A 13,928-nucleotide genomic window follows, 5' to 3' on the forward strand; every position below is an offset into this window, starting at 1 on the left:
AGAAGGAACGTAAACTTTACTAACTGATAATACAGACTCTCACCAGCCATATGCTGCCTTGACATCTTGGTCTCTTCATGCTGAAAAAGTTTCATACTGTCCTCATATTTTTAGTGAGATGTTATGCAGCAAAGAGGTACCATAAAGGCATCGAGGTTCTACTGAAATCTACAGCTTTCTTCCTGCCAACGTGCATGTACTCTGTATTATTTTTTCAAATATCATTTTCCACAGGAAAACAAGCTATCTTTGATTTTTGGCAAAGGAACTAGTGGAAGATCTGGCCAGGGTTTTGTATGATACTACCACTAAATTCAGTAGGGATTTTGATAAACTAGAGGATCTTGTTCATTCATTGCTGATTTCTCTAGAAGTACTGGAGAGAGATGTCTTAACTTATTCCCAAGGTAAGTTGGAAATGAAATTATTAAAATACATATCAATTTGAATCTCTCAGCTTTTTGAATATTAATTTATTTCTATGGCAGATACTGTAGTGATAAGCCAAGAGTCATGCCTGAGCGATTTCTTCCCTTAATTGATTAGTTTAATTCAAACAGTAGCTTGAAGGTTCAAAATCATGCCAGGAACTCTTGAAAATGAGTGGAAAAATGCAGTGAATGTGCATCTAATTGTTCAAAAAATGATCTGTTAATTGTTTGTTATTAGTGCTCAACTCCAATTTACTCAGGTGTCATTTTAATACTGTGTTAAGACACTGTTTTCTTACCTCTCCCACTGAATTCGACAATGCTTGTACTATCTTCTCATGAGCAGTAGCAACAACACTTTGTCCATTGATCTCAATAATACGATGTCCTACTCTTACCCCTCCCCTCTCAGCTATTCCACCTCGCATCAAGCTGCAAATCTGCCAAGAAAAGCAAAGTTTATTAAAGTTAAGAAATGTCATAATGTAGCAGTTACTAGGATTTAACACATAATAATGAGTGGTGACACTGTAAGGATTCCAGGAGATACTTGTGGAAAGTATTAAGCAATACTGTGAGGTTTTAAATGTTGGTTTGTTGGGGGCTTTTTCTTTGTTGTTTTTTTTCCAAAATTTCTGCAAATTACAATTTTTATTTTCATTCTCATGGGCTGGGAATATATAAAAACTTAACACAGTGACACAGGTAGCAGCCATGCAAAAGTGGAGTTAGGGGGAAGAGAGAAGTTTTATGTACTGTCAGGATAGGAGAAGAAAGTGATTTTTAAATATTTCTGACTGTGCCACCTGGACTCTTTCTGCAAAGTACCACATTATTCTTTCTGAACAATGGGAAATACAAAAAGTGCTAACGTAAAAATTAATCTACAACAGCAATTTTTTCACATACTTGGAAAAAAACTGACATAAAGCTTAATCCTTAACCCCGCACAAACACTAAGTTTAGTCTGAAGGAAAGGATGATGCCATACAGACATTCTATATTGAAAGCTGGCAATTGGTCAAAAGGGTCACAATGATACAAGGAAAGATCTATCTTAAAGATAGAAGGAAGAATTTTTTTATGATAAGGGTGGTGAGGCACTGGAACAGGTTGCCCAGAGAGGTTGTGGATGCCCCATCCCTGGAAGTGTTCAAGGCCTGGTTGGATGGGGCTTGAGCAGCCTGGTCTAGTGGAGGGTGTCCCTGCCCATGGCAGGGGGTTGGAACTAGATGATCTTTTAAGGTCCCTTCCACCTAAACCATTCTATGAGTCTACAAAATGTGCAAATTCTGTTTCTTTTTACAGGCTGTTCTCAGCATAGTGAAGTATGACAACTTGTTTCCTGTGCCTGTGCAGGTTGAAAAAGGGTGCTCTGCTCTCCAGAGCCACTGCTTTTCTCCATGTTTTACAGTGCTGCTGGCCACAGGGACCTTAGGATGAAGAAGGCAAGTCAGGGCACTGTTGCAACTGGCAGCTGCAGGTGCCAGTAAAGACCTAGGCACAAGTTTTGATTTTTATGCCCCCTACAACAGGAGAATAATTCTACAAGAAGGGTTCCATTCAGCACGCATAGTCCCAACAGGCACTGCTACTTAAAATTATTCTGAGGTTGCAACATGTGTGATGTACAGGCAGAAAGAAAAATCTCAATCCACTATTCAGAATTTAAAAGAATGTTTCCTCCTCAGCAACAGTATCTGTGCTAGGACAGGGCCCTCCCTGACAGACTAGACAGCTGTATATTAGATAGAAATTACTGGTAAATTATGCTGCACATAAGACAGATAATGTATGGCTTGAATCTCTGGAACTGAGCAGAGTTTAGCAATGCTGAGATTTACCTTTTGTTTACTGAGAAAAACCTGTTCTTGGAGGAAAAGAAATGAGTGCTAGAGCATCCAGTAATGGCTGTTTCTGCAGTTACTGTCAATGGTTAGAGTAATATGCCAAGAATTATTATTTGCTGCGATCTGGTTATTTGGTCAGAGCTAAATACAAGTATGATAAGATGTGGCTTGTGTCCTGCTGAGTTTGTAATCTAATTCAGAAACATAGTATGTGAGGAGATGGCCAAGCTGCAGTATGTGGAAGGTGAAACATTGTCTGTGGTTGACCAGAAACTTTTCTGTTTGGCATTAGCAGTTTCATTTAAATTCCTTTTCACAAATAACAATGCTATAAAAAATGAAATAACTTCTTACTCAAAGTTCAGGTTGTCTGATGGGGGAGTGAAAATATATAGTTATTCTTTGTTTATAATAGGCCTTTCTCAGCCTTCTGATAAAAACCTTTCTCCTGCAGTGAGACTTATCTTCCACCATGTTATCATTAGTGGCTGAGTTTTACCTACTGTGGTTCATAAAGTATTTCTGATGGACTTTTATAGATAGAGGCACCATCAGGACCCTTCATAGAATTGCGTCTTGAATTTCAGTCACGTACAATATATTGTTTTGCAGGTAGTCTACTTTCTAATCATATAGCTGACAAGATAAGCTGTACTACATAGATCTTCTCTTTTATAGAAAGCTTCTCACTTCAACTCACTGTTAGAATAACAGTTTACTCCTTGCCGTTGGGGATTGTTTGCAGTAATCTGAAAGGACAAAAGCAGAATGTGCCAAAAGAAACCCTGTAAATATATTTTTCAACGTATAAAAGATAATACAGAGACAGTACAGCCAGCTGAAATAAAAGCTTTCAGAGCAAATGGAAAAGTGACACCTCACCCCACTGGCATAAAGGAAAAGATAATGGCTTGCATATCTATCCAGAGCACCTTCCATTGTGTGGCTCTCAAAGCAGTTTTAATACCATCAGTGAATTTCTTCTAACAGCCTCAGACATAGGAAGGGGTCTCTTATCTTCATTCAAGAATGTGATCCCTCTCCAGGGAAGGGAGTCAGATTCCTTTTTGTGAGCATTAACTATTTTAATGAGGTAGAAAGAGAAACACAGAGCCCAAGTGACTCTGTCTAGCCTCACAGATCCTGTTGAGCTACAGACAGAGTGCAGGTGTAAAGAAATATACTGTACTTAAAGCACACATTTATATGGCTCCTGTATTTCCAAGTGGCTGACTCAAAGCAACCTTAAGACTTCTGTCTCCAGCCAGTGGAGCTATGGCAGATTAGGCTGGCAAGTTTAAGCTGAGCAGTACTATTAAGTAAATATGATTCTATTCAGCCAGGATTGTTTAGCCTGCTATACTTGTTGAACATGTTGACAGCTGTACTATTATTAAATAAAGCATGATGGATCTAGATCTTCTTGTAAGCAAGAGCCTATACTCTACTTCCTCTGTAAACTGAAGAAAAAAAAAGAAGGGGGACAAAAAAAATAAGAAGAAAGGTGTAAACCATACTGGTTCAATCCATTCAGCTGTTACAGATTCTGCAATGTCTTAGACAAGCTGCAGTGCATCAGATGTGAAACTTCAGTAGCTTCACAATCAAGTTTTATTGCAACTGCCCATTGTGTAGCAGAACATTAAGGATAGAATGCTGCAAGGCAAACTAACTGTTTATACTGTGTAAATGGCTGAAATAGAACCTATTAAACCAGGTTTCTCCTCATCTCACTCATATATTGCTCTATTTAAACCCTGTATATTTTTTGTCCAGTTTAAATAAATATAAACAAAGGCAAGGAAGAAAGAATAAATGTCTATTCCATTAAGTTTTACCTATTTTTACTGTATTTTTAGATAAAATTATGCTAGGCTAGAGATGGGGTAGATGACAGTTCTCAGAGAAAGTCTGAGCTCTGAGATGTAAACTGAGAAGTGGTGCATTATCAGCAGTAAAAATACAACTGGTAATACACAGATTTTTTCATAATCTAGGAAACAAGATAATGGTGTGATACGAGAGGACCACTTGTATTTATATGTCATAATTTTAAAAGAAGTGTAGCATAATGATTTTCAGAAGGTGGCTGATAGATCACCTTATGTTCACCTCCCCATCACACAACATTCATACTTGTTTCATATTTATGCACAATATTTCTTTTTTTCTTCATGTTTTACAGTTCAAATTTTAGATTCCTTTTATAAATATGCACTGAAACTACATCAGTAGCTTTCAGTAGCCATGAAGAATATTTGCATCATTGGTGCAAGAGGAATTTTGCAAAATTAACACTCTGATTTATGCTGTTGTGCTGTTCCCTAATTAAAACTTCCAAAAGCTGGCAATACTAGTGCTCCATGAAGCACAACTTCAGGCTTTGCATTAATTAAACCATACAGAATACACAAAGCAGTCACGTGCAGCAGCCCAGTCTCTGCATCTTCCTGATACCCTATGCAAGCAAAACCCAGCTCAGATAGTACTTTTGTATGTCCAGGTTGTTTATGGGCTATTCACTAATATAATAGCTGTACATCCTGCACAGATGAGATAGGCAGGGTGAAAATGAACCACTGCAAAACTGCTGTCAGAAGCAGCACAGAAATGAGTACCTGCTGCATGCATAATGAGGTAATGGCAAACAGTAGGAGGTATTTAATTATACCTGTTCTGGCAAGCCATTTATTTCTTTGCTCTGCTAATGCTGAGCCAACAAAGAATAAGGATATTATTTCTGAATCCTGTCATAATTTTTAACAATTGCTGGCAATTACAAAACCACTTTTTAAAAGTGTCAAACTACCAGAGAGACTTACTTTGCAGTGAAGTAAGAGAGAGTTTATCTGAGGAAGGACTTACAGGCCCAGACACTTGTCTATGTAGCAGCCTAACAAAAGATGTTAATCTCTCCTTTTTGTTCATTGGCCTTCATATTTGAAGATAACTCTTCATAAATGAAATATATTACACAGCTTTCTTTTTTTGTTATCTGAGAAGGATTTTTACGCTGAATTTGGTAAACTTTATATTGGATATCATCTAAATGTTATTCATTTAACTGGAATCAATTGTGACCGTTCAGTGTGGTGAACATGACAAGTGACCAGTAGATGGAGTGAGCATGCTATGGAAGGAAACAACCACCGTCTGCAGAATTTACTAAACTAAGGCTCCAATTATGTAGGAGATGATTAGCTTCGACAAGATGAATAGATTGTCTCACAGACTCCATTAACTGCTTCTGTCCCTGTGAGGACATGATACGCTTCTTCTAATCCACCTTGGCCTGATGCTTTTCCCCAGCCCTGACCCAGCCCCTACTGATGCTGTGACAGGCCTCCTAAAAGAGTTGATAAACACAGCATAGTATTGCTCATTGTTCCTTAAATATATTTCCCCTTTTTACAATAGCACCAGCTGAACATACTAGGTTTACAAAGGGTAACAATTACGAAATAAATCAATGCCTCATACAGTGTTATATGCTGTTCTCGGCACCCTCTGTGCGATCTTGCAAAACCAGATCCCATCCCTTTCATCCTTTTTATACCAAGACTTGGGAGTTGCTAACACAGAGTGAACTACCAGCAATAACCGTACCCACTCAACATACACATACATGTAGGTGAAAGGGGATTAAGCACAGGCAAAGGAGGACAAAAACGTACCAGACACTGGATTTTTCTGTAATTTTTTACAGACCTCTCTCTACTCAAGTGTCAGAACATTAATCCCAAACATGACAAATACTTTAAAACTCTGCTTCTAAAGGATGCCAGCCTGGGGTAGGTATCACTTCAGAGTCCTTCCAGCTGGACCACGGCTTGTAGCAGTGTTCTCTATAGCAATCTCTGCTGTGACCACAACATGATATGGGATCTTAGGTAGGAACACTTAAAACTTAGGTAGAAGAATAACTTAGAGATGGCTAACAGAGCTGAAAATCCACTAATAAGCCATCTGTTTGCTAAAGCACAGTAAGACCCATAAACTATATCCTATGGAGTTACCTGCTACTCTTCCAAGGGTGGCAAACAGAAATCTGGCAACTTCAATCGATGAGTTTCACAGAACAGGGGACCAGAGCCCACAGTCCTTTGTGATGTGGTTTTCTGTGTGAGCAGCCTGATTATTTTTTTTCCTAGACTGGAGGAAGAGGAGATGGTGATGGTCCTGCACTACAGACAGTCCCTAATGCTAGTATCCGCCCCCAGAAAGGCCAGGTGACTACCTGAGCTAGTTGTGTCCAGAGTTTGCTTTGGAAAGGTATTGGAGAATGGCTTGGGAAGGAAAAACGACAAGAGGAGGACCCTGAGCTACACTGGGTAAGTGTTACCTGCCACGTTCGTTCTCCTGTTTGCTGCTGTTATTACAGGGAAACTGCAGCATGCAGAGAAGGGATAACTAGGCCACGACCCATACAATTGTAGTGAGAAGTGTTTAGTTTTAACCAGAGGAGGTCGCAATTACATTCCCTTGCCCAGTACAATGTGATCTAAACAAACTATGCACATCAGAAGAAAAATTAAGTCTTAGTGAGCGTGTGCTGAAATTTTAAAAAGAGAAATGGTATCAGAGCTAAGGTTAGAATTTTATAATTGTAAAAACCTGTTTCAGCCTAACTGTTTTCCCTGCAACTCTGGCACACTAATGACAGAGTTATACATTAATTAGCTGATCCAGATATTGCACTAAACAATCTAGACTATAAATCTTGTGGCTGTATGATGTAGGAAAATCCCTCAGGAATGGCAGTACTTTTTCTCCTGGTGCTGTCCATTTGCATTATATTACTCAGAGATGTGATTATATGGTTTTGACTAATTAAGGGATCACAGTACAAAAAGTGAGGTCATGTGCAAGGATTTTTTCAGTACTTCAGTGTGTTTCTTGAAAGAAAAAGAAAGAAAGAAAAAAACAAAACCAAAACAATCACTGAACACAGAAACTTACAATTCCATTCTGTACACTGAAGCCCAGCTGGTATTTTAAGTCTGGCCGTTTTATGAGGACAGTAGTAACAGGAGGACAGCTGACAATGTTCAGTTTGACTTGTGTCTGATTCTTGAGACCCTGTAAGACATTCCAAAAGTTAGTATTTCTAAAATGGATCTTAATTTGCTCTTTCATTAGTGATTTCCTAATTGCAAGAGTGTAAAGCAGCTGATCTGAAAAAGAACAGCTAGAGTTAATAGACCTCTGTTGTTAACTTAGAGATACATTTCTGTGTTTCATTTATTTCCCAAGCTATTTGGCCCAACAAAACATACCAAAACTTTGCCTTTGATTACTACAGAAACTTCAAGACAGTTTTCAAGAAAACACCAAAACTGACTACCGCTTGCCCTTTACCAGCATCTGGCTAATTAATCTCCTGCTGCTGCTGCTGCTCTTGGTAAATCTGCACAGACAGTAGATTTAGTGTCAGTGATTAAAGATAATGCATTCTGAGATTCCATCGTGTCTGGGGATTCTTCATATCCTCACTTGATCTGTTCTGCAGTCTACCAGCCTCCATCCGTTTCACCTACATGGAGCCCAAAGAAGCATAGTAGATTTTAATCCTCAGATTTTAATTTGGAGGCTGTGGGGAAGCCTGAAACTTTGAAGACAGCTAAGTAACTCAATTTAGGTAAATTTTTCAGAGCTGACCTTGTTTGTTACAGTCCAGTACCAAAGCTGCAGTCAAATTCTCCAGCCCTAAATTTCTGTATGTTACCACCCTCAAACTCTGTTTCTAATTCTACTTTTTGTTAATGACAGATTACTTTTTTTTTTTTTTTGCAGTGATATGAAAAAATCATATCTGCTAGAAATCTACAGGGTCACTTGTCAGAATGTTACATCTCTGCTGGCTTACAATCTACAGCATATAGTTGTAAGTTTGGGGTACCTTTATAATCCCTTGACATGTTGCAAGAGGTAGACCAACCAAACTGGTCCCATTAATGGACATAATTTGGTCTCCAATGCTTAGTTTTCCTGAACGGGCTGCAGGGCCTCCATTCATCATGTTAGCCAGGATAACAGTGGGTAGAATGGATCCCCATCCAGATTCCACAATCACTACCCCAAGAATTTCTCCTTTCTGTTTTTCTAGCTGGAGCTGCAATTAAAAAGAAAAAAAAAACAAACGGTTTTTGCTTTGATTCATCTAAATTTGAGCACTAGCATTTCAGTTGTTCCTGAATAACACCTACAAATTACAAAAATAATTCTATTCTTTGCCATTAGGTAGTAGCATGACTTCAAAGATGCTGTTAAAACTGTATCACACATACCTATTTCTTTTCACGGGTATCCTCCACTTGTTTGTTGAAGGTCATATAGGTCCTTGTAATAAGCAAAAAACCTAACATACTGGTTAACTCTGTAGAAAGTGGTGGAACTGAATATCAAATGAATGAACACCAAAGAAGTTATTATCCTTCTTGGAACTTGGCAGCTAGGGGAGGATGTAACATTTTGTGGCTAAGGCAATGCCTGGAACACAGGCTTGAGTTCAGCTCCACTTCAGCCATCACTGCTCAGGCTATTTCTTGGTCTCAGGGTTTGTCTGTCCTTATTTTCAGGCAAGGATCTCCTGATTATTATTATTATTGTTGTTGTTGTTGTTATTAACATTATTATTATTATTATTAACATTATTGAATATACTCGTGCCTAGCATATTAATCTAAGATCCCTGATGTGCTGATGTAATGTAAATGACAACTTCTCCTCAAATACGGTGATGTTAACTGTTCAGTAATCATAGCATATCTAACTTTTACAGAAGAGGAGTAAGACCTTAAGTAGAGAACATACTCTTCAACAAAATACTGGGAATTATTTTCTTTCAGACATGGAGGGACAGGGACATCCATACTTATGGGAATCAGGAAGGCCAACTGACTTTTGTTGAAGCTATCTATCAAGACTTTGAATGAACTAGTATGCCACAACTCTGTCATTGTTCAAACATTCGTAAGCCAATTAGAAACAAAGGTGCCACAAAAATAACGACCTTTTTAATCACTTTGAAATGTGACACACTTGTATTTTTCCATTCCAATTCTAAGTTAAACCAAGATTTGTTCAACTGAATTTTTCCTTGTTTGCTAGAAGAGGAATATTTTGTCATGCTTATATGCACATAGAAACACTTCATTGATATCTAGTGACTGCAGATGTATAAAACTACACTTCAAATCATAACCTTTCTATCTGCAGGTACGGGTGAAAAATGCTCTTACCAAGAACACACATGCTGTACAAAAGAACCTGTAATACTAGAAGAAATGAGTAGGAAAGCTGTGACTGAAGGATTAAGCAATTTGCAAAGTAAGATTTGACTTCATCTCAAAGTAAGATTGCTTTAGGACTCCGCATAGAAACTCTGACCTTTGGAACATGGGCCAAATCCCTAGCACACTGCAGCAATGTAAGACAAAGCAGAATCTGGGTGCAACTGCACTCACACATTCTGGTTTGGAATGTCCAGTGACTTTTGTATGAAATGTAAAATGTGAAATATATGGCTGTTGTACAGAAAGAATCCATTACATCCAAAATCAAATGCAAATAGTAACACTTATGTAATTTGGGGCACTTAAGGGAAACTCTTGCCTTTTCATGCATTATGAGTGTGAAACTCCATTTCATGTGGCAGTTTTGCTGGTGTTCTAATAGGGGAAGAGAATTGGCCTGCTCAGTGCCACAGCATCCTGGACTCATGGTCCTTGTATCTATTAAGAAATCACTTAAAACGTGCATTAAAGTGGACTGTCATCTCTCTTTCTGTATCAATACATTGGTAAAACATAAAAACACCTACACTGTGTACTGTGAACAGCACGGAGCTTATCTATGTCAGATATAAATGTACTTTATTACTGTTTTGATCAATGGAAGCAGGAAGACCCTAAAAATGAAAAGAAGAAATTCTAAAAACTTATAAAGCTTATTTTAGTAGCACAGTATTGATGAAGCAACACATCTTGAGCTGTAAAGTCATCCTTAAAATGCCAAAAGATATTTCCATGAGAATTTCATTCCTCTGAAAAAATGTATCAATCTGAAATGGAATTCCAAAGCTAGTTTACCTCTTTGCAGTTTTCTGAATTGGAAAAATGTATGAGATCATCATTGTACATCTCCTGGGTATTGATGATGTCACTGTATTCTTTCTGACTGAGATCCTCTGGGTTAATTCCATTGGCTCTTAAAAATTCTTGGTAAGCCACACTGAAAGCCTGACCAATTGACTGAGCTATCAGCTGTGCCTAGAAGGTAGAACAAAATACAGCTCAGAGAAAAGCACTAATAAACAGTTTACCAGTGAAACCATAAGAAACAAGAAAGAGACTGGATTTTAAGACAGTCAAAATAAAGGATCCTGCCAAGTTACTAAGTCAGTATGGTTATAAAGTCACTTTAAGGCCAGTTATACAGAAAGAATCCTTTACATCCAAGATCAAATTGCAAACTTCATTTAAAAACCCTGCTGATTTGCTTTCATCAGTACATTGCAGTAGCAAGCAGCCATATGCTACTATGTACTCGTTCCAATAAACACTGGAGAGTACTGGCTTTGTACCAATATGGAACAGAGCTTACAGAAAAGACTGTCACAAACCCTGCTTCTGATCACAGTGTATTTGCAGGAGTGATGAAAGAAAGGATGCTCTGCTTGCACATGCCTTCACAGACGTGTATGCACTGATGATTTTGGTTGTCATGTCACCTGCTGCTTCTCCACCTTGGTTTTATAGGACTGAAAACACTGCTTCAACAAAACCATCTGCTCTCCTATTACTGCCATGATACCTATCTCATATTCCCAGAAAACCAGTAATAGCCCTACTTACCCATTGCATATCTACAATAGTTAATCCCATTAACACCTTGACTAGCAATGTCAGAGATGCTTTCAAGAATGCAGCCAGAGCCATGATTATAGCTTGTTAATGTTAAAAACAACTCTTCAAAATCCCCTGTGTCTTTGTTAATTTTTGGAGCACTTATCAGTGCATTCATTTTACTACCGTATGCAATAAAAGATGACTTCCCATTACAGTGGGCTGTAGAGGAGTAAAATTAATGAAACTTTACAGTGACTGGTATTTGCCTGTGTCAGGAATATATATACATTAGAAAGAAATCTACAGAAACCGACAACGATGATGATAATAGTAACAACTTGCACATTCAGCATATACTGCAGAAGTCAACTAATTGAACAATTATTGAACGGCTATAAAATTTACTTTCTTGTTCCACTAGATGGCACTGAAACACAGAGAAACAAAGGTAGAAATAAGTAAAAGGAATTTTTGGTCAACTTTTTCTACGTTTGCATTTTTTTTTTTATTTTCCCATTCTGAGTTAACTGCAGCTGAAAGGAGAATGCCACGTTGAGTTTTGTATATTTGTGGTTTTCGGGTACTGTATTCTGTCATCGGGGAATATGAGTAACTCCTAATGGTCTGAGGAGGAGTTAATTTATCTTACCCTAAAAATATTACTAATCAAACCTATGAAACTATTCTGGAAATGCAACACACTTTCTTAGACAGTAGGTACATGCTAAATGCATTATGAATGCATAGGGTTTTCTGGACAACATTGTAATGCTAAATGCATTATGAATGCATAGGGTTTTCTGGACAACATTGTAAATCTAAATCTTCTTGCAATCTACTGATCAGACACACAGTGTTTTCTTTGATCCTAAAAGGTGGTTTTCTTACTTTATTTGTGCTGCAGTACACAAAAGCACCATTCTGCTTTATTGGAAAATTATTTTAGAACATCAAGGACATAATTAGCCTAGCCAGTCACAAATTGTTCCTTCATACTTTAAAACATCTTTTCAAATCTTATCAATATACCAAGAAGTTTGTAGTGGTAGTAGGGCAGTACAGAAGTCATCAAGAACATTTTTATATTCTTCCATTATTAAAGTTTATCACCAGTCCTTCTTTTTTCGATCTCCAGTGCCATTGCTTTCTCTGTAGTTCTTTGCTTTCACCTCCATCCTACATTCTCAAAACCAACATGTCTAGACATCATACTCTATTCTATTACTGCTAGCAACAGCCAGTTCTCACATCTTAACTTCATCTATGTCTCCAAGTTTTTATGAATGTTTATGAAAGTCTTCAGCATTATGTACAACTTAGAGATAATGTAATTAAGTTGCTTGAAAAGGTCACCCCAGCAAAGCAGTGGCAGAGCTAAGATACCTAGGTCTGAGAAAAAATCCCAGTCTAGCACTCTAACCTTTAGACAACGCCGTTTCTCCTTCACAGCCTTAATTGCTTTAAAATAATGAAAATGATTGCTTGGCTCAAAAAATATGCAACCTGTGAGTTGTGACTGTCTGAACTCAAGAACTCAATTCTTTTTTAATTGGTATGAGAGAAATTATATTTAAAGCTGTTCTTATATAACAATGGTCAGAAATGTTTAGTACTGCCTCTTATGAATACCTGTATCTCAACTGTCAAGTTGGAAACAGACAACAAATTTTGCTTTTTCTGTTTTACTAGCCTGGAGCTTTTTTCCATGATTGTTTTAGGTTGAAGTCCCCTGGTCTGCAGCTTCAGACTCAAATATCTATTTCACTACAAAAACAAACCTGGACATACAGTAGCAGGAAAGCAAGGTTATCTTCCTTTGCCACAAAAGGTAAGGGCATAGCATGCCAGCACTTCACAGGGGTGAAACAGAATGCAGCAGAGATGTACAGAACTCTTTTGCAACCACTACTTCTGCAATCCTATTTTCAGAATAGCTCCAAGTTCTTTCATCTTTTGGTACTTCTGATGCAAGTGAAAATCAGAACCTAAATTCTGAAGTGGTCATTCCTTTTTTAAAAAAAAAAAGTGGTTTCAGGCTAATACAGGCTCAGAGTATCTTATGGCATAAAATGACTGAAATTATGCTTTCTGTTGCATACATGTTCTGAGAGAGTAGTGAGAGTGAGTTCTTCCTAGCCTTTTACTTAAGAATTGCTAAACTCTTCTGGCTGTGAAGAAAAAATTCTATAAATATACATAACTAAACTTTCTTAGCTCTACTACATTTATATAAAAATTGTAATTCATAATTTTGCTAGGGATGAAAAAAAGAGAACTGAAAAATGAACAGCTGAATGTGTTCTTAAACATCAAAGGATAAAGTCGCATGTTTGAGAGTATGTATACCAACGACAGGTAAGCAAGCCATAAGGGAATAAGGACTGGGTAGAGGGCAACCTTGTGCTAGGCCTACCAAGTTGGTAGATGTTGTCAGTGACTTGGCTTCAGTTTGAAAGAAGTCCAGAATGGTTCCACCTCATTGCCAAGCGTCTGGAGGCTTATGTGTGTCATTATGTGCCAACCCACTGGACTAGGATCCAGTCCAGGATGAATGATCAATTTGATATCCCATAAATTCATTTTGGCCATGAATGGCCATTGACTTCCAGACAACTCCAAATAATTAGGTACTAAAGCATTTGGGGAAGCATTGTTGAAAGAACACAAATGATTCTATAACATGAGACAGAGTGGATATTTTGGGACTGAGGAGGAGACATGAATTTGCGACATGCGTTTCTGGAGACAGAAAAGACATATGGACAAACAACCAGCTAATGTTTCCACAGATTACCTGT

General features: G+C 37.8%; 1 protein-coding gene across 3 annotated transcripts in view; it reads right to left on the reverse strand.

The window, feature by feature from the left end:
• The window catches only part of APBA2 (amyloid beta precursor protein binding family A member 2), a 110,142-nt gene that overhangs the window by 1,370 nt on the left and 94,844 nt on the right, over nucleotides 1-13,928 (reverse strand). For all 3 annotated transcript variants that reach the window (XM_075045442.1, XM_075045439.1, XM_075045440.1), the window contains 4 exons: nucleotides 10,372-10,551; nucleotides 8,181-8,393; nucleotides 7,241-7,360; nucleotides 731-871 (listed from right to left, as the gene is read on the reverse strand). In XM_075045442.1, the coding sequence (XP_074901543.1) occupies nucleotides 731-871; nucleotides 7,241-7,360; nucleotides 8,181-8,393; nucleotides 10,372-10,551 (654 nt within the window). The remainder of the gene's footprint in view (nucleotides 1-730; nucleotides 872-7,240; nucleotides 7,361-8,180; nucleotides 8,394-10,371; nucleotides 10,552-13,928) is intronic.

Source organism: Buteo buteo, chromosome 13 (genome assembly GCF_964188355.1).
Source record: "Buteo buteo chromosome 13, bButBut1.hap1.1, whole genome shotgun sequence".
NCBI classification, from domain to species: Eukaryota; Metazoa; Chordata; class Aves; order Accipitriformes; family Accipitridae; genus Buteo; species Buteo buteo.